At 41.4% G+C, this 21,948-nt stretch overlaps 1 protein-coding gene and 1 long non-coding RNA gene across 4 annotated transcripts in view; one reads left to right on the forward strand and one right to left on the reverse strand.

Moving 5' to 3' along the window:
• The window catches only part of LOC124051761, a 50,469-nt gene extending 28,734 nt beyond the window's left edge, over positions 1-21,735 (reverse strand). Inside the window, exons 1-2 of the long non-coding RNA XR_006841875.1 lie at positions 21,622-21,735; positions 15,141-15,237 (exon numbers count right to left, since the gene is read on the reverse strand). This is a non-coding gene — a long non-coding RNA (uncharacterized LOC124051761). The remainder of the gene's footprint in view (positions 1-15,140; positions 15,238-21,621) is intronic.
• tbx3a (T-box transcription factor 3a) lies at positions 3,539-12,830 on the forward strand. 3 transcript variants are annotated; one of them, XM_046375414.1, is made up of 8 exons: positions 3,539-4,187; positions 4,285-4,743; positions 5,894-6,176; positions 6,698-6,844; positions 7,851-7,927; positions 8,407-8,564; positions 9,159-9,802; positions 10,890-12,830. In XM_046375414.1, the coding sequence occupies exons 2-8, from the start codon at positions 4,352-4,354 to the stop codon at positions 11,334-11,336; spliced, it is 2,148 nt and encodes a 715-aa protein (XP_046231370.1). In that variant the 5' UTR covers positions 3,539-4,187; positions 4,285-4,351; the 3' UTR covers positions 11,337-12,830. The 3 variants fall into 3 exon arrangements, with proteins under 3 accessions (XP_046231370.1, XP_046231369.1, XP_046231371.1); XM_046375413.1 differs by having other exon boundaries at positions 3,539-4,743; XM_046375415.1 differs by having other exon boundaries at positions 3,541-4,743; positions 5,894-6,161.
• Positions 21,736-21,948: the final 213 nt, after the last annotated feature.

Raw genomic sequence — 21,948 nt, forward strand, 5'->3', positions numbered from 1 at the left:
AACTATAACTGACCAGCACAGGAATTGATGAGAACAAGGGTTGACTCGACTAAAAATGCCTGATGTGGACAATTCATCGACAGGTATGGAGTTCATCATTCCTCCTGCCAATTGACTAAAACGTGTGTGATTATGGAAAGTGCATTTTTTCAATCTGTGCCCCTTTTGGGGCAATATAGGCCTCAATGGATCAATTTAAGCCCCACCTAAATCTTGGAGGTAAATGGCTTGCATTTAGAAAGTCATTACACTATCAATTGAACATCTCCACCTCCACTTGGGATGTCCATAATGAAGTTTGTAGTCATTATAGTGGTCGAATAAAGTCATTTTGTGAGGTTTCCTTTGCCTATCATATCGCGTTAGGGTTGATAACTCTCAGAAGACAATCACCTCCATTCAGGAGTGGTGCCACCAAGTCTGTCCACGCTTATCATTAACAATCTGCAAATAAACAGGACAGCATACATTACATCACTTGCAGCTCCGTGATCAATTCCAGGAATGTCTTTGAAGCTTTGCTTAATGAACCTACAAAGTATAGCCGTTGTGTGTAGTCAGGGCACTGAGGCTTCATATCCCATGACCTTAATGCAGTTTTTACTTACAGATAATATTATAAGGTTAGAAAAGAGAGATAAATAGCAATAAGAATATTCAATAAAACTGCAAAATCATATGAAAGCAATTAGTTTTCCACTTAAATGCTCATGTCTTATAGCATATTCCTGGCGTACAGCTCGTGTAAATTGAGTGGACAGCACTGCAAGATGCTTTTACACATCAGACAAGTTTAAAAACACAAGCTGTCTTCCCTGCTCGTACCGCCAGAAATCACCCACCCATGTTGGAGTGAGAGATTTTAGAGGCTGTCCAGTCAAATATACTGCCTGTCTTGATTTTGATATGCATGATCTCTGTAGATGTATAAAAGGGAAGCGCTGACAAAGTTGGCTTCATCAATCAGTAGCGTCAGCTCGGACCTTTTTATAGCCTCCTCGAGTCCCTGAGAGCCCTAACCCTGTAAAAGTTTATATAGTGTATTGACAATTCTCTACTTGCTTAGCTAATGAAGCCAGCTCGGCCAATGAGACTGAAAGGCTGTCGCCGTGTCAACACTGCTTCCTATTTGATGACACCTTCCACTAAATTGAAATGTGCTGCTAATGGGGGTGAGTGTTTAAAGAAAAACATACAACAGTTATTGACACAGACACTGACCTCATTCAGACAAAGAGGAGGATGGAAACCCCCCCAAGCAGGCTGGCGAAAAGCAGCACCTTCAGTTTGGTGTGCATGTACAGATTTGGCCACAGGCTTCAGCTACTGAAGCTGAGTTAGATTTTCATTTGGTCGGGGTGCTGCTGTGGCTTATCAACAGCTATCACATTTGTTTTCTCTAGCAAATCAATAACATGCAACACATAAGCCGAATATCCTTGTGTATCTCCCCTGGGGAATATACTGCATATGCATGCAGACCACTTCACTTTACACACACACACACAGGTATTAGAGAGGCAGTCTTGAAAAACAACAGCTTGTCATCTAACCAGATTTGTGATGAAGAGGACATTGTGACATGTATAGCCTTCATTGTGATAGAAAAAAGCTGCAATGAACAAAACGTGCATAATATGACAGCTGAGCGTTCTCACTAGTGCTTGCAGGCATGAGCTGTGCTGGGTGGAAATTCAGATAAAGTAAATGATTTCAGAATCAGAATGAGGTTTATTGCCAGGTAGGTTCTGACATACAAGGAATTGTGAAGGTTGCTCCTCACTTACTATTTCAGGCTTGAAAATATTACTAGATTCAAGCTTCCAACAACCGTGTGCAACAAGTACATCACGCCTGTGAATTCTTCAGACATCAGAGGAAAAGAATACTTTGCAGATGCACTATTTAGAAGACTGATGCAAAATATTGAACAGAGCACGTCGAGGAGTATTGCTTACTTATGTTAGAATTCACTCTGCTTGGTCTGCCCCCCCACCCCACAAGGACTTTGAGATCCACCACCACTTCGGTCCACGGCTGGATCCACGGAGACAGACAATTGACTGAGAATTGATGGTCAATGTTTGTCCAGGGTGGCTGACTTGCCACAGCTCTCTAGTTTGCTTGTGACTTTGTGGTTAAACAGCATTTTAGGGAGCACTATCGTTGCTTGGCCTGGGGGTGCACACCTCTGTAGAAGCTCTGCAGTGTTACTGAACCACTGCATAGTCTGCCACTAATTGGTGTTTTAGCTGAATATAAAGTCTATGAGCTTTATTAATTTCCACGGCTTAAGAATTAAAAATGATGCCACTGATATCAGTCCAGATCTACATAACAACTGATATAAGAGAACAGATTATGACAACTTCATATAAGCGAAAATATTTGCCACAAACACAGTTAAAAATAAAAGGTCTATAGTTTTATGAATGGCACGCACTCGGTGCAGCCGACAATTGAATTGTTCCCCAGTGAAAGTCATGCCGGGAAATCGTGCTATATTTAACAACAGAGTTGACTGCTATGATTTAAAATATAGACGTTTTGATACAGAAATTAATAGCTTACACAAGGTACCAGTGAACACATCATCTGCTCCTCTGCTTATTTACGCGCAAACTTGTCATGTAGGGATTAGGCTCCAACTCAGGTCAACCTATAAAATGCTATTTCAAGTCAAAATGAAAATATCAACTCGAGCACAAGACGTTTTGTCACTCATCCAAGAAGCTTCATCAGCTCTTCAGTAGAAGATGATATTTCTTTATAATACACGGTTTCAGTCTGACTGATTTCACTCAGATTCAAATCCTTATTTAGTCTGGAGAGGAAAAGCTAAAAGTAAAGTGTGTGCCTAAAAAGCTTATCCAGGAAGCCATTATAAGAAATAACCTTAACTTTACAGCCATAAACATTGTAAACAAAGTTCAATAAAGCAATATAGCTTAAATGTCACAACAGACAATTATTGAGCGTTTGCAGCGGCACCATAACATTCTTATTAACATTACATGAAGTTATTATCGAGCGCCTCATCCCGTCACCAGCTCATATTTTCCCGAGCTAAGATTTCAAAGGAGGATGTTACAGGAAATGTTGGCTACTTGGCTGCTTTTCGGCGCTGTTAAACCTCCGTGAAACCTTAGTACCATAAAAATAAATACTTTTATGAGTGAATAAAATTATGTTCGCGGCATTCAAACCATAAGAGCTCTGCTGTGGGAGTCCAACAGCCCCACAGATCAGAACATCTCGCCGACAAAGCGTGCCGGTGCCCCGGCTTGGCTTGTCTTGCTCTCTCCCCTTCCGCTGGGTCTCACACAGCGACCGATAGACTGGCGCAACTTCTATAACGATGTTGGCATATTCACACAACACTGCCCGGGGCAGGGTGGTGTTTCACGGCAAAGCCCTTTCGAGTTTACCAACACCTTTTTATAAGTCTGAAGTCTGTCCCCTCCACCCGACCTGTCAAAACCACGCCTACGCAGCCACACAATTGGTCCGAAAGCGTCAAAGAGCCAATCAAACGGAGCGCTGCTACTCGTAACATGCAACACATCCATACAGTATGAAGCCCTATGGGCCACAGAGGCGCTAGGAAAATCACGGAGCTGGGACCTTACCACCTCTCTCTCCCACTCTCTCTCCCTCTCTCTCTCTCTCTCTCTCTCTCTTTCTCTGGCCGTCAGCGGACTCCTTTCTCTGCACACGTCCTTCTCTGAAATGTGTGTGTGTACGTGAAAGAGAGAGGAGGACTAAGTGTGTGTGTGCGTGTGAGGGTGCATGTCCGGAGCAAGTAAAGGCAGGGGGATTATTCGGCGCTATCGAAATATTTCAACACGTCGCCCTTGGTGCAGGACTCAAGCCAATAAGAAGGAACGCATTTTAACAGGAATGCCGATATTGTAAACAGCAGCAGAAGAGAAAGAATGCACTGCAGTCAATTAAGTGACTCACCCGGGCCGGTTTAATTCGACTAATGTCCGCAAGCCAGCGAGACACAAAAAGGTGTCCGATGCGCGTCAACCTCTGAAGAAAATCGGTCTCACAGCACTTCTGAAGCATAATGGAGAACATTTTTACATTTCTCTTTGCAAAGTTTTGATCAAGATCCAGCAAACGACCGCAGAGATTTCCCATCAACTTGGAAAAAAATAAAGTGGATGTTTATTTCTGCAGAGGTGAAGGAGGAATTTCCAGAGCTTGCCAACTTCAGCTGATTTTTTTTCCTCCCCGCTTTGTTTTTAATTTGTCCTCGTTTGCTCTTCTTGTACGCAGGCTTCTCCGTTGTTAGAAATACGGTTTCACATTCAACCAGTTGTCTACATTTGTTGCCTGCACTTGGATGAACTTCCTGATGAGAGATCCAGTCATACAAGGATCAAGTATGGCATATCATCCGTTTATACCTCACCGGGGTCCGGAATTTGCCATGAGTGCAATGCTGGGTCACCAGCCTCCTTTCTTCCCGGCTCTGGCGCTCCCTCACAGCGGCTCCCTCTCTCTGCCGGGCGCCCTGGGAAAGCCGATCATGGACCAGCTGATGGGAGCCGCAGAGACCGGCCTGCACTTCTCTTCGCTGGGACACCAGGCTGCGGCCGCCCACCTCAGGCCTCTGAAGACTCTGGAGCCTGAGGAGGAGGTGGAGGACGACCCCAAAGTTCACCTGGAAGCCAAGGAGCTTTGGGAACTTTTCCACAAGAGGGGCACCGAGATGGTGATCACAAAATCCGGAAGGTAAAATAGACCTGTGTGTGTGTGTGTGTGTGTGTGTGTGGGTGTGTGCGTACATCCCAAAAATATATAATCTCACATGCATCAGCCTGTTGTGCGCATCGATAACTCATGATCGACTGACTTGTTATTATACATCCAAGCACACAGATATTTAAACATAACAACTCAACATTTCATGCAACATCCCCAAGCCTTTTCCATTAGTCTAATGCGTATTAACTGAACTTAGATCGCAGCATAATCGTCTCGCAATTGTCATGTCGATATGACATTTACAATATGCTTTCACTATAAGATATTAAAAAATAACCTACAGATATATATCTTAGCTTGATGGGAAAATTGAGACAAAGAAGTGAGCTAAAAGCTCCGACTTCCTGTGCGTTCGAGCAGCATGCAAACTCAGAGGTCTGTGGTGAGCTCAACATGCTAACAAGCTTGTTAATGCTGGGAAATTAGATGTTAGCTCTAACATTCATTTGTAAAATAAAAAAAGGGTCTAGACTTGATGTATTATTAATATTAAGCCAGTGGCTATAATCTCTCGCATACACACACACATATACATACACACATTTGTAAATACAATCTCCTGTAAAATAAATTGGCTTGCTTATAATGCTGCTGTTAATTGCCATGCTTGGTTTGTCAGTGCTTAACACTGACGATTTATTCCATTGAAATGTTAACTTTTGAGTGCTTGGAGCCCTGACTGGATTATTTTTGTCATCATCACAGTGACAGTATAGACTATACAAAGATGGCTGCTGCGTTGGTGTGTAAGGCCTCTCAGGGCGTTAAAAAAACAAAAAAACAAAAAAATCAAAGCACCGTCCGAACAGCGTTGACGTGCTGTCTAATCGAGGATAAAGTTAAGGCAAAATAAAAGCATTTGTTTACTCAACTTCTTATTCGCGGGGTGTTCAAGCACTTTTTTCGGCTCACTTGTCTTAAGCAGTTAAATTAAGGGAAAGCTACATAAAATCCCTAAACCCCTCACTCATACAGCAGTCTTCTTTTATGACTATCTAAAAATATTACATTTACACAATGGTAATTCAACAGCAATTTACGCCAGATTTTTATTTTTAACTCTCCCCCCCTCATCACTACATCAATTCTTATCACTTGCTGTCATTTGCTGCCACAGGCGGATGTTCCCCCCGTTCAAAGTGAGGTGCACCGGTCTGGACAAGAAGGCCAAATATATTCTCTTGATGGATATAGTAGCAGCCGACGACTGCAGGTACAAATTTCACAACTCCCGCTGGATGGTGGCAGGGAAGGCCGACCCCGAAATGCCAAAGAGGATGTACATTCACCCGGACAGTCCGGCTACTGGTGAACAGTGGATGTCAAAAGTCGTCAATTTTCACAAATTGAAGCTGACAAATAACATCTCCGACAAGCATGGATTTGTAAGTTCAGCTAATGTATGTCAATTTTTCTATTTATGAACATTCCCTTTTAGATAGCCACGTGTCATTATAATTAGCATTTTGATGTATTTGTTTTCTTTTATTTAAGCACAAGAAGTCACATGAGATTTATGTTTCGCTTATTATTTTTTTTTACGTTTGTTTGCTTTGTTTTTTTTTTCTTTAGGAAGACCTAACCAACATAGCATGTCATTAAATATACTAAATACGAAAAAATACAAATGTCATTATTGCACATGTATAATTATTGTGATTATTACGCAAGACAGTTAAGCTTGTATGTATCTAGACGTCCCTGAGTCTGTAACCGCTATATTTAGCAGATTCACTATTTCCCCAAAAATAATTTACATGATTTGCAGTTTTTCTAGCACAGATTTACCCACGAGATTTAATTGCTCTTAATGATGTGACTTTTAGATGTGATCCATTCATGAAAACGTGTCGTGCAAAGCAGTGCTCTGTTACAATGCGACAGCAGCAGCAAATTTTCTGTGCTTTATTGTGTGTTGCAGACCATACTTAACTCGATGCACAAATACCAGCCTCGATTTCACATCGTGAGGGCCAACGACATTCTCAAACTCCCGTACAGTACCTTCAGGACCTACGTTTTCCCTGAAACGGATTTCATCGCCGTGACTGCTTATCAAAATGACAAGGTAAGCAAAACTGGCCTCAAAGGCTTAACGTTGTATTCTGAATATCATCGAAAAGTAAAGCATGTGTGTCCCTAGCGCTGTCAGACACACTTCCCTGCGTGTCTTTCATGCTCTGCACCATTTTGTTGTCATAAAATATGAAAGAAGTCATATTTGTTTGAGCCCGAGAGCGTGGGGTATCATAGTGTGTGTGGGAGGAGGAGGGGGGTGTTTCATATTCGCCAGCCTGTGGTAGGAAGGTTATAATTCTGAGGAATGTTATACAGGTTGTCTTCCTTATATTTAATCACGTGGAAAGGATTTGGAGCAGAGCCGGACTCTGTCTGTGTGTGTGTGTGTGTGTGTGTGGGTGTATGATAGAAGGAGAGAAAGAGACAGACTAAAATGGTTGGGGGCTGAGAAATGAGAAAGCGACGCAGAAGGGCAACATGGTGCGGTTGAATGGAGAAAAAAGGGGGGAAACAGTGGGGGCGTTTTTGGCCGTGTCAGACTGTGCTGCATGGCAACATTTTATTCTCTGTAAGACAGTAATAATGAAAATCATCTTCTCGATTCTTTGATATCGTTGGGGAACGATGCCCCCCCACCCACCCCCTCCGTCCCTCCCTCGCAGCCCACTTCCCTCCCTCCCCCCCTCCCTCCCTCCCATGTGCTGTGGCAACCCTGCCGGAGATTGAGAGGAAGTGGTGTGGGAGTAAAGTTTTGCAAAAGTTTACACAAAAGTATTTTTCTTCTTTTAACCCTCGTGGAAAAACGTGCCTGCGTGTTTTGTTTTGTGTGTGTTTTGTCTACAAGCTAAAAACAATGTGTTAATGCAGCGGATTTAGCCTGCTGGGATAATAATCTCCATGTATTTGTAAACTTTGCAGAAATCAAACCCCCAACCCAACTGCTTTACCTGCAAGTGTAAAAATAAATAGACGAATTCATTTTAAAAGACTTACTGAATGTGAACAGAGAGAAATTTCACTGACTAATATGTGCGCCTTCAATTGAATTATTTCAGATAACCCAGCTGAAAATCGACCATAATCCATTTGCCAAAGGATTCCGTGACACGGGCAATGGACGACGGGAAAAGAGGTAAGGCAGATGAGGAGAAAGATGAATAGCGAAAAATATAAGGGGAGAAAATCTTCAGGTGTCGTTAGGTGTATAAATGTTGACAAAGTGATCTCAGTGCATTAAACACGCGTCAAAGCTTCCACATTGAGCCGCAGGAAGTCTGGCTCTTCACAGTTGTTGATCAAATGGCTTAATAGGCTCTAGTACGCAGTGCACTGGTGGTAACACACAACATGTTCTCATCCCACACAGAAAACGATTCACTTTCTTCTTACTGTTCACAACAAAATGCTGAATTTTTAATGCGCAATCTGAAATGGCAACAAAAAATTAAAACGGTTGCACTGCAGTCTCACCCGCCATGTGGGCGAGTCGGTCCCATAGAAAAGAGCGTCCAACCTAAAACAAGCGCCGTTCATCTTGCTGCTGATGCTGTTTCTGACCTGAGAGTTGGGACCACCATCACCTTTAATAAACACGGCCGCTTGTGTGCACAGGAAACAGCTGGCTCTGCAATCCATGCGTTCGTACGAGGAGCAGCAGAAAAAGGAGAACGGGGCTTCAGACGACTCTTCTGGAGAGCAGGCTTCCTTTAAGTGTTTCGGCCAGGCCTCGTCCCCTGCCGTGTCTACCGTGGGCCCCCCACACCTGAAAGGTACGCTGACAGACCCCACAGCTCCGACCACGAGTGCTAAAATATCGTATTTATTGTATTGAGTGAAGTTTTTTTTAAAAAAAAAAAAAAACAACGTAAACAAAAGAGTAGAATAAGAGTAAACCCTATGGGTCAAAAGTGATCAGCCTGATTTAAATATTAGTTGTCCTAATATTCAGCACACTGGAGACACTGACAGAGCAGTCCTCTACGCTGACTGTCTTAGTGAGACCAACAGTAAAACGTCAACATGCTCACTCATTAATTAGGCAACCGTGTGTCCAGAAGTCACTCTACCACAAAAGTAAATAACAAAAAATATCATTTTGAAAAACTAATGTGCAGTAGGTTCAGCATCCAATTGGTCTCTTATGACTTAGCCTACGTTATTTTTTTTATTGTTTTATTTTGTTTTATTGCTGAATTGAATTGAACAGCTCATCATCCTGATCATCAATGTGGACAAACAAGTCTGATGCATGTCTGTTTCTTATTCCAACAGCAGCCAACTGGCTGATAAGGTTTTTGATTTTATGGTCATGATTAACCAAAGTTCAGAAAGCCAACTGATGGTCTGCTGTCCTGCTCTGACAGATTATTGCGACAGCGATGACGACAGCGACGATGAGAGCAAAGATGGACACATGAAAGATGGTCCTGACTCCAGCAAGATTTCCACGACTACGGAGGACGGGAAGGATCATGAGGCGAGCCCAGCTAAGGGGCATCCCTTTAGTAACAGTGACACTACTAGCAGGAACCGCGACAGCGGACCAAGGACTGAGAAAAGTCAGGCAGACTCACGACAGAGCCCCATCACCGTCATCTCCAGCACCACCCGCTCTGGAGAAGACCTCAAGAGTCCAAGCCTGGACCAGCCCAAAACGGACGAGTGCAGGCCTTTAAGCAAAGACAGTTTCTTGCCTTTGACTGTTCAGACTGACAGCCCGCACATAGGCCACAGCCACTTGCATAATTTTGGATTTCCGACGGGCCTAACAGGACAACAGTTTTTCAATCACCTTGGGAGCGCACATCCGTTTCTCTTGCACCCCAGTCAGTTCAACGTGGGGGGTGCGTTCTCAAACATGGCCGCGGGCATGGGGCCACTATTGGCAGCTGTGTCCACGGGAGGCGTGAGCACTATGGACACAACTAGCATGGCATCACCCCCGCAAAGTTTGACGGGAGCGCCGGGCCTGCCCTTTCATCTGCAGCAACATGTCTTGGCATCGCAGGTAAAACCAGTTTTCTCGGGCCTTGCAGCAGCCGCGAGTGAAGCACATGTTGCGTTATACAGTATAGCAGTGCAGACTGTAGGCCTTGGAGGCCCATACGCCACATCTCATATGTCAGATGCTGAAATGTCTTTAACGCTCTCGTCGTCGTGTTCGTGTGTTTGTGTTTTTAAACTTGAGTGCGAGAAAGAAAAGAGGAGTGTGTGTGGAGAGGGTGTGTGTTTTTTTTCGTACGTTTGTTTATTTAGTTTTGTTGGCAAACAGGTTCATTTCCAAGAGAAATTTAGCCAACTGCATTTGACAGATTAGGCTTAGGGATAATGTTTAAAGTCAACCTTCTCTTGGCACTGGTGTTTCATTCATTAGGACAAACAGATATGAGAGACAGAGGACACCTTGCAACAGCTGAAGGTGTTAGAAAGTCTTTTTGATATGAGCTCATTAAGTCTGCGTTTTATGGCCACTACGGCGAGTATTAACGTTCCTCGTTGGCTCAGAGAGCGAAACATTAAGTTTTATAGACAGCAAAATTGTCTTTTTTCCCATTTCCTGTCAAAGCATGTGTTATAGCCGCGACTCGCCTTGTTTGATTTTTGCAGCATCGGAAAGCAGGACTTTATTTTATCATTTGCATTACAAATTCTTGAAGAAGCGCCAAAGCTGTTTACACTGGGTGCTAAAGCTTTGCTACAGAGTATTTTTTCTCGGGGCTCGATTCGTGAAAAGCTTTGTGGATGGAAGAGCACGACAGGTTGATGTGTATACTGTCTAAATCAGACCTAGAAGTTTTGTTGTCAAGTATCATGCCGCGTCTTTAGCTTTGCAACAAGTCACTTTACTTTAAAAAAAGAAAGAAAAAACTCCTGGCAGAGAGCAGTGGATGCAGGTCACTTTAAATCATTATTTTCGCGCATTTGTTCCATGACACTTATCCAAAACTTGCCGATGCAGCAGTCTGGTTAAACTGTTTATCACCATGCATTTCCGCTCGATTTGCTCGCCCTTATTTGATGCTGTGCATGATGATATTAGCTGTCTTTCTACACCAGCCTTGTGGCTCACACTCAGTGTCTCAATGTCTCCACAGGGCATCGCCATGTCTCCCTTTGGTAGTTTGTTCCCCTATCCGTACACGTACATGGCAGCAGCCGCGGCAGCTTCCTCCGCTGCCTCCTCTTCTGTGCACCGACACCCCTTCCTGAACGCAGTGCGCCCCCGACTCAGGTACAGCCCCTACTCCCTCCCCATGACGGCACCGGACAGCACCCTGCTCACCACCGGCATGCCCTCCATGGCCGGCAGCGGGGCCGAGCTGAAAGGGGACGACATCGTCCCGGCCAGCCCCGTGTCTGCTGTCACCCTGGATTCCACATCGGAGGTGACCAGCCACTCGTCCACCATATCCTCCGGCTCGGTTTCCATATCCCCAAAGACATGCACGGAGAAAGACGCCGCCAACGAGCTGCAGAGCATCCAGCGCCTGGTCAGTGGACTCGACTCAAATCAGGACAGGCCAAGGAGCGGGTCCCCCTAGGAGCTAAGGAGTTGTTGTTTTTTGTTGTTGTTGTTGTTGTTGTTTTGTTTTTTAAGAAACACACCACCTGCTTCTCATTTCGTTGTTGTCATGAAAAGTGTTGACGGTGATAAAGACAGTAGGAGGACACGCCCTCGTAGATTCACGCAGGTTTCAAAATGAGAAAAAAAACAAACAAACAAACAAAAAACTAAAAACACGTGAACTGTTGGACGTTTTAGTTTCTGAAATGCACTTTGGTTAATACACATCTGATATGTATTTTTCTCTCTCTCTCTCTTTTTTCCCCTTTATGTTAAATTAAACAACACTTTTATCTTGTCATTTTAATACCGTACAAGTATTGAAACTGAAAAGTTGGCATGGGTGTGACTTACAGATTTTAGGAGAAGTTGCTGCTCTGTCCTGTCTCCTAACTTTATTGTACACGAGGATAAATGTGTTTTAATATGCACTCTGAATTGATTTGACTTATTTGAATTCACTACCGTTTAAGCCTACCTTAGAAAAGACTGCTGTATTTTGTTATATACAATTAATTGACTTATTGGCCAAATGTTGCATGCCCCCTAAAACCCCCAACGGATGTTAATTTCTCCAAAAAAAACAAAAAAAAAGGAAAAAAAAAAACCTGAATCGAAAACTATGAAAAAAATATTCTGTTCTGAGTATAATTAACACACTCCCTTTGCTTACGTTTCTTTTTAATTAGGTTTAAAGGTTTTTCAAACAAAAGTTGTTTTTCTTCATGCCTTTTTTTTTTATATTGAGGAAAGGCGTGATATTACTGGTGCTACGGGACACAACTACGACCCAAGCATGCGGAATTTAGCCCAAATGTCCAACAGGCAAAAGGAAGCAGAAATTGAAATATTACAAAATAATGAAAGGTAGTATTGATTAAAGGTGTACATAAGGATATATAAAATATTTATGTAATTATTTCATATTGTTATTGCGTGTAAATACAACTGAGTAGTTTGTTTCTAGGCATCTGTTCTTAATTTATTGTCGATATACCTGTGTAAAAATAGTTTGTGGGCTATTATCCTTTTGTTGCCATCTGCATTTATACCCCTCTTAAAATATGAACTTTATTCGTTCCCAAATATCCACTAAGCTAGTTATTCACACTCATGTGCCATTGTATTTTCATTTGTTGTCCCGTGTGTGAAGTGCTACTGTTTAAAACGAATGAAAAAGCGACAACGCACTGCACCAATGGCTTGAAAATAAATATTCTTTTTTTTTTTTTTTTTTTTTGAGAAGAGCAAAACAAGTATCGTTTAAGTGTGACAAAAGTGGACTAATTTTTTTTTCTTCCTGTTATTAAAATACTTTGCGAACCTGATCGTAAAAGTGCCGCATAATCGAAAATATGAAGGTTTCTTTTGTGTTTCTTAAGTTGTCAGTGGGTTATGTTGTATTGGAGTTGTCTAGTTTACGACATCGACATCGTGTTCTTGAAAGTTTCAATAAAATATTGAAATGCCATTTCTTAGTGTGGGTGTGTCCTTGGCTTTATCCCACATGAGAACTTAGGACTACAGACACTAATTTCAATGAGCTGATTTAAGGCTGCCATTTTACGAGACATCCTCATGTCTTTATTTATATTTTGTTTAAATGCTGCGACCTTCCGCCATGTTTCTGCTCGGTTTTTTTTGGGGGGGGGGGCATGTGGGAGGTCACTTTGCCCGCTTACTCCACTGCAGTGCAGATATCCGTCTGAGGCTGCGTTCAAAGAGTCCAATTAAGATAATTCAGGGCGAAGATCCCCTCAACTCCAGAGATCATACCTGGGATTCCCGGACAAGGGGGCTCGCACTGTAATTGAGGTCCCCCCCCTCCACCCCCCCTTTTTATTGGTCTGATTGGCGTCAACTAAAAGATAGGCTTGGGCATTTAGACTACTATAAGTTTTTCGTGGTAATGGAAAGGATTAAGTCGGAGGGGGGGGGGGTAATATATGGAATTTATTTCTTTATACAAGATACTTCCTCTGAGGTGAGCTGACCAAACATTAATCTGAGGTCACCCAAAAACGATAGCTCACTTCGTTTCCCGAAATGCACCAGAACATGTGGGGTTTTAAAAAGAGGACTTAAATGAATGTGACACTGCTCGTGAGCACGCACCGCTTACTGAAGAAGAAGAAGTGAACTTTAGGACAGCAAAGAAAAAAAAATCCCCTGATTACTCTCTGTATCGCTCCTCGAGTCATGAGTTTATCAAGCCCATATCTTTATTTGTATATTGTCTGGTTAATGTGTACCAAGCCTGGCGCTAGTGAATAGGTATAAACATGACACAAGCTGTCTCAATTGGTCTGTCTTATTGCTCACCTGGCGCCTTCGATGGGCATATCTTCCATTTTATTGCACGGAAGGCGACAATGCGTCTGTAATCAACCCAAGATAAGACGCCCCCAAGCGGCAAACGCTGGTTTATTAAAAGCAATACAGCAAAACAATCCAAAGGACAAATCCCGGGCGAGATCTCATCGAGGGGGTCAGTGATAAGGATTGGCTGACCTGGTCAGACGGCTACTAAATCCTGTCAATGTGCGGCACTGTTAAAGAACTGCGTAATGATTCTGTTCCATACAAGCTGAGGTAAAAACTCTGCAAACATGTTTAAATTAAAACCAGTGTGGCATGGTCAACAGCCATGTGCGCTTAATGGCCTGATCCCACAGGACGGAGCACAGATCTGACTGTAAGAAGTTATGACACAAGGCTTAAAACGGTATTTGAAAGAGGAGAAGAAGAAGAAGAAGAAGAAGAAGAAACTGGATGACACTATTCAGTCTTTAAAAACAAAGTGCAATGTGCGCGAAACGCGTGTATTCCCTACCATTTGGTTACGGAAACTGCCTCAGCATGGTGTCATATTTTGTTTCTATGTAGGCCATGGACTAATAATTATTCTAACCATATTACAGTAATGTATATTCACAGTATGTACATTAATTTTTTATTAGCGCACATTCACGAAATGTGATTAATTACGGTCCTCGCTTGTTACAAGTCAGTTATTTTGTGGAATATTTGGTCTTTCACAATGTTGATCGTGTCTCCCCCCTTCAGTCACGAGGGATGCCAAACTAAACAGCTAAAATATGACACTTTTAAAAGTCCAAAGCCTCGATTTTGCAAGTTAGTCTGCTTGGTTCGGTGGAGAAAGTATCTCCTGTGTTGACCTAAACTCTGGATACTCGATTTCACTGTTGGATTGACAGGCCTGTCTGACAGGTTGCACTTACTGACATGTATGTCACGGTTCTGTTGCGCCATCTAGTGGCAGTAAATCATGAATGACTGGGAAAAAAAAAACTCAAACTACAGTTTCTTTTTAAAGTTAAGGTTACTGATATTAAAATTTAACTGCGACAGTAACTGGCTGGACATTTCTTGTCGAATTATTACAATTATTCTGTGGAAACGGTTAAACTCTGTTGATTTAATAAATCTATAATTCTAAAGTAGTTTTGTCCTAAATAAAGTGCATTTCATTCATCTCCTAAATACTTTGACCATATGCAGTCCAGAATGACTCAATGCTTTGTGTCATAGTAAGAAACTAGCATGTATACCATGAGGTAAATTTAAAATATATATATATACAAAAATTAAACCCAATGAAAGTCATCCTGCAGCTGAAGAGGCAGAAAAGAAAAATCTCTGCATCTTTAAAATATTTTTACCCATTTGAGGAAAAAAAAAAAACTCAAAACCTAAATCAAACTTTAACATTGCTTACAAACGTTTTAACTTGCAGACACGCAACTCGTACTGTATTTACCCAGTCATGAAGTCTCCACATGAAGTCACCTCGATGACGGCCACAGTACGCTAACAGACAGCAGACTGCATGAAAGGCTCGCAGAAGTAAAAGTGTCCTAAAAAAAAACAAAAAACAAAAACAGAACGTTAAATTGAGTGAAGCTAAAAGTATTGTAGGAAAAATGTAAAAAAGTAATCAAATGTCAACGTTGTAGAAGGTTTCTACATCATGAAGGTGCATTCCAAGAATGTGTTTCAACACGATCTCTGATATTAGATGTTGCTGAATAGATCATAAATTGCACTGTGGGTAGTAGGTGTGTGTGTGTGTGTGTGCTCAACTCTTTGTTTTTAGTTAGATAAGTTATTCTTACCAAACCTCACATCAGATCTCTTGTGGTATTTTTCAGCAAGCAGGTCAAGGACATTTTAAAGCAAAATGTGTGTGCGGTTGTGATGAGGTTTAAAAGACAAAGATCCTTCAGTCACTGCATGGCATCATACTTTCACTGCCTACTTTTTTGAAAATATATTTAATCACAACCCTTGAAACAATCTCGTGACCAAATTCTGACTTGCCTTTGAAATAACAAAGGTCTCTCTTTACAGTGACTTTTACCAGTCAGGTATAATTAGTCTAACAATTTGTAATATTCAGTGCAATAAATTTGTACTATTAAGACAGTCACCACTTAGACATACAGGAATGTCGTAAACTGAGTTTGGATGCATTCGGGAAGGTTTTCTTTATACGTAGCGAAGGAATCAGTTGTAAACAGACACAAGAAGACACAAGAACAGCGATAACTTTTAAAACTTTCCACTGTTGGATGACAATTATAGTATTATAGTTTCTATTCTCTGAATAATGTACATGTGTCAGGCCTTTGAAGAGCACCAGCAGTCTGCTACTATGTGTTGTTCTCAACAATGCTACTGTTGGCCTGCAGGAAAGGCATGCTTATGATATCTCTGGTGGGTTAATTATTCCAAATACTACACACACACACACACACTCACACAACAGTAAAACACTTTGCTGCATTCATTTGTTTTCCTCAAGGGCATATTTTTGAAAGGATTGAATTGCATACTTTGATGCAAAAACCTCAAAGATTTGTGAGAAAGATTTGAGTTGTTCAGCACAACTCTCAGCATTGAATTTTAATCTTTTTTTAATCTTCTCTTTTTGTGCTGTACTTTAGCACCATCATACAACAACTGATTTAACCCGTATGCGCTTTGATTATTAGACTACATGAACAGTGATTTCTGGGTTTATGTCCCCGTTAGTGACCACCATCTTGGAGGTTCTCTGTGAAGGTTGCATTTTGCACCACTGATCATAAACATAAAAGGTGCTGAAGGTTATGATGATTTTTTTCCAATTGCAGTTCAATGTTACATATGTGATGTGACAGCACACTCTAGTGGTCAAAGTTAATTACTACAGAAAAATGTCCAGATGAAGTTGTTTCAGGAGCTGGAGCTCATGAAGTTTGACTGACATAAAGGTGATAAAGCAGTGGATGTATTGGGAATCCAGACCAATTTACAAAGAAAGATGGAGGGTTTACATGGGGCCGTGCATCATCACCATCGAGAGGTCGCGTTCAAATGTGTGAATGATAAACTCTTGGATGGTTGAACGAGTATGTACAAATTCTTTTGGTGAGAACTTTGGAAGGAATCATTGCATAATGAATCTGTGCACAATGGGACAACAGCAACATTAAGAAATTCTGTTTAATTTTGGCACACTGACATGTAAAACTACACCTGAGGCATGTGATATTCAGGATGTTCAGTTCATGTTATGTAAGGTCTTCACTGAAGAACAAAAAAAAAAAGAGACCGGTGTGCCAAGACTAAAACAACATCAAACATATGGTGCTAACAAAACCTCAGAGTTTCAAAGGTGTGGAATGAAAGAATGATTTCTGAGGCCTTTTATTGTGAAGGGGAAAAGTAACTGACTTGACTTTGTTGTTGTGAGAAGGCGCAGCTCAAAATATCACTTCCGAGGATAAAGTTACATTGTTCTAACGCATTTGTAGATCACAGACATGCCAACCTGTCAGTCAGTGAAATCCTCTCTTTTTTTGCTGTCAGCCCTAATTCTACTCAGTCATGATGCACTGCCCCGAGGCTGCCGAGGTGTGTTGTAGCTTGCTCAAGGACATGATAGTGCAAGAACTTGTTGTTCAGTCCGCATCCAACTATAAAATGTAGTTTTATTAAATCATATTCTGTCTTAGATGATACCAGCAGCTGCACATCAAGTCATTTCTACCCCTAATTGGAAATCAGACGCAAAATTATTGGTCTCTAATCTGTCCACTCAATCTTAAAGCCTTCAGCTTTGAAAGGCTCATGCTGGAGCTTCAGGGGTTTCATTGGGTTCTTTTTGACTCATTCACTTTGTGCTTCCTTGGAGTAATTATCAGCCCAAGTCATTCTTGCTTGTTTATGGTAGCAAAAGCACCGCAGCTACTTAAGCATTGCTTCAAGGCGCCAAATATAGAGAAAAATGCAGCAAAACAGTGAAAATAAATACAGGCAGCTTGTCTTTAGTATCCGTCAGTTGATTAATATGACTGCATACTGTGAACATTCAAAAACTACCACGATTTCCTTACACAGAAATATATGCAGACATTAAGGCAGATGTGGGAGGAAACCCAGCTTATTTTCAACACATAATGCATGCAATTAATGGATTAACAAAATAGGAATAAAACTACACAAAGTATTGCACATTTTGACAATTTGGTGTTCATATGATTAGGAGGGCTTTCCAAGACATTCGCTTATCACTACTGAAATTTTTAATGTTTATACATTTGTGTGGATGAAAATTCTTGATGATCATGATGAGTAAAGCAGTTGTATAGATTATCGTTAATGTGTCTTTTCGCGATTTACAGAAAGCACGCAATAGGAATACTGAACCAGTGAAGATCACAGCACCTCAAAAAAAAAAAAACTTCCAACAAACAAAACAACACCCAGTGAGAAGCTTTCTGGAATATTTCCAATAAAATGACCAATCAGAATTACAAAAATGGTTCCAAACTATCATCACTGTTAGTCAGACTAAATGCTCTTGATTAATTTTATATAACCTTTTCAGTACAATAGTAACCTGACATTTGTAAACCATAAAAACCCGCCACATGTATAAGAAAAGCAGTCCATGTCTGTGGTGCTGTATGTCGTGTGGGGCATGATACATTGTTTGAACATGCAAAGCCACTGTGTCTCTGTTGTCTTACACTAAATGGGTTCTTTACATGCTTTTCACTCATTCAAGTTTCTTAAATGGCAGCCCAAGTCAAGCCACAGGATCCCTCCAAAGAGAAGACGTTTAATCTCCAACATCAGCTGGAAGTTTAAATGAGCTGTGGGGAATAGGAGAAGACAGCCAAGTCTCCCCTTCACAGGCCTAATAGTCTCCACCATCAGCAGCACTTCATACACAACCACTGGCTGGCAGATTAGAAGGAAGGCTCACCACAAACACAGACAGATGCACGCACCATTGTGCTAGCGGATTCAAGTCTTAAGCATGCACTTCAATACAAACTGAACTGAAGAAATGCACAAACTGTAAAATACACAAATTCACTTATGACCTTCTGATGGCTAATGCAGCAATCCACCCACATACATGCATACTCATGCACTTCCTTTGAGTCGGCTGTTGCGTGTATGACAGCAGCTTTGGTCACACCACAGCCACTTTATCTTTGGAAATTGATATCACATTTTCAAGGTCTCCTTTTTTTCCCCCTTCATAGAGTGTTTTGGCTGCTCCATACACACTCATTCATATACAGCAGAAAGTCAAGGACACTGGAAAAAAAAATGGTAGTAGCACTTGCGATATGGACACAGGTGGAGCTCTTTACAGGTCTCCGCCACACTCCTCTTCCTAGCATTGTAGAGAATCAAAAGAGACAGTCCTCGACCCATACACTCCATACACTCACTGGTGACGTTTAGGTGCAAAGCACTGACAAAGAAGGACAACCAAAGCACAAACAATCGCAAAGGCAGAGCAGCTCAGGAGACAGAATTATGCACTGCTTAACGATGATGGACCAAACCTTTGACAAAACAATGACCTTTTTCAGTCAAATTTAAATTGACATAAATTAATAGTAGATTTAGTTGCATGACATGCATGTATTTAATTTTCCATAGCTGCATCTCAGTATGATGGCCAACAAGGGCAAGCGCACCAACAACAGCCCACCATTTCTATTAGAGGAAATACGCTGCAGTTTCAGAAACAGCGTCAAATCTGAGACACGTACAAAAATCACATGACAAAAACAACAATAGAATTGTGCTGCAAACGGAAAACAGCGCTGCAGAGAGCCAAAACCAATATATGAACAGCAAACACACAGGAAGAAATTAAAGAAATGATGCAAAGTCAAAAACATGCAAACCCCTAAAAGAATAACACTGCAAATCCAGTCAACACAACAGATGACCTCTTGGGGGAGCACTAACTGGAACAGCTTGATTTTTAACCTCAAGAGAGACAATACAAGAGAGAGTGTTTGTTGTTGAAGCACGAAGAAAAATCGAGTAAATAGACAACATGAAGAGGTATATATTCTTTTTTTGTTTTACATTTGGCCATATTCTTTTATAATATTGTGAAAGAGCAACACACCTAGTCTCTCTCTCTCTCTCTTTAAATGGGAAGCACAATCCTGACCCACCAAAATGGTAACCACAAATACCTGTCTGCTACTTCAGGAGACCCCCTTAGCCAACCATGCCCAAAGATCCTGACCACCAGCAGGTCCTTAGATTGCCACCATGACAGAAAATCATGAGCTTCTGACCACAAAGCACTGTCAGCCACTTCCGAGGCTTTGAACATTGTCCACTGAGATCACAGCCGCAAATTTAATGATATATCCACAGTGTCAGCCATCGGACTGGTATCAATTAGGCATTCACGAACCACTTCATGCTCAAACAACGTGTTCATCATAGCAAATTTATGACAGAAAAGTCCAACAACAAAGCACTGCTCGGGTTCAGATCTGGAATGCTGTTCCTCCCAATCAAGACAAAAGCACCAACATTCAGAGCCTTCCTCTCACTGACTTGCAAGTGTTATAGATACTCTCCTTCTCTGGGGAAAACTCAGCTGGGGAATTGGAAGTATCCCCACACCTGCCTGGTGCCTCTCACTCAGGGCAATTCTAGAAAAGGAAAGAAGACCCACCTCCCACACCAGCTCTTGTAACGTCCCCTACCAAAGAGGCAATGTTCCACCTCCCCAGAACCAGTCTGTAACACCAGGGGACACAGAATGGCTCTAAGAACGTAGGTTAGACACACACACACACACACATGCATGCACACATACATATACACACACACACACACACACACAGCTCTGCCGTTAATCAGTTTGGATCACGTTATACAAGCTTGGTTAAACTGAAAAGAGGCAAAAAAAATGGACGACACTGTAAGATCAGTATGAAGCAGTAAATCCTTAAAAAATTAATTCTTATTCCTGTCCCAATTAAGGTGTGTTTAGGAAAATAACATGTACCACACTATAATAGTAGTACTATTTCCAAATTTAGCTTTGGGGAGTTGTCAGCATGTGGAGCTGTCCAAAGACTCCTGTTCTTTCACTAATTCCAGATTATAGTTCATTTAAACACTTGGGAAGCTTTCTTTCTCTGATGCCTTGGTGTCATTCAGACATTTTCACATTTTGTCATTTTTGATGTTGTTGTTCTTTTCTTTGCTTTTATTTTTGTGGTCAGCTTTATTTTTGTTGCTGTTTTCATAGCCGACAATGCATGTGTAATTATTCTCACTGCCAGAAGGGGGAGACAAAAGTTCCTCACGGCAGGTTTAAGCAAAGTGCCTTTGCCACTGAATGAGCAAACTGTTCATTTAACAAAGTTTAAAGTTCTTCTGTGATATAACTACCAGAGGAAATGAAAATATATTAACCTAAAATGACAGTTGTGCTTAACATATGTGGTATTTTCCAACAGATTACCTGCAGGAGTGTGTGGCTAATCAGAAGGTCTTGTTGCTGATGCCATTTTACAGTCCAGTATGACTCTATCATTATGGCAGTTAAAAAATGTTTTAAAAATATTCTAAACAGACTAAATTTATCAACCTTTAAGAAAAATGCTCAAAAATGACCATTTTCTAAAATTATCACAAACAGCCACCATGTAGACCACACTTGGTGCAATTCCCCATGGAGGCCTCCATAAAAGGCAGCTCCTATATTTGAAACTAAACTGCAGATCATGGAGCAGAGAGTAAAGGTGATAGAGTAAACATCTTTATGTAAACTGATTACATAAAGATGTTTTGCTGCTTTGTTGCCAATATTTCACAAACTTTTAAGAGGCACCAGATTATCAGTCAATACACGTTACCAAAGAACATTTTAATGTTAACTACATGAGAAGAGAATGAGAGTTTGTACAACTTACTTATTGTAAAGGGCTTGCAATATTCCAGACACGGCACAGATCCAACCAAGGAACCAACTTGGGAAGCTGTAGGTTTCCATCTTGTTTGAAAATTTGAATTTGGTCTCGTTCTTCTTCTTTGAAGTTTAAAGGCAGCTGACATCCTTGTGGGTGCATTACTGCCACCCTCTGGTGATATTCACATTTACTGTCCACTTGCTATAGTCAGTCAGTGATTTTTCCTGACCAGACTGATTAAAAATAAATTACAGACTTCTCTGTTTTCTCAGTGAATTACATAAATTCTCAGAATGTAGCCTTGATAGCTGAATAGTTAACACTAGTTTG

The sequence above is a fragment of the Scatophagus argus genome, chromosome 20 (assembly GCF_020382885.2).
Source record: "Scatophagus argus isolate fScaArg1 chromosome 20, fScaArg1.pri, whole genome shotgun sequence".
NCBI lineage: Eukaryota > Metazoa > Chordata > Actinopteri > Scatophagidae > Scatophagus > Scatophagus argus.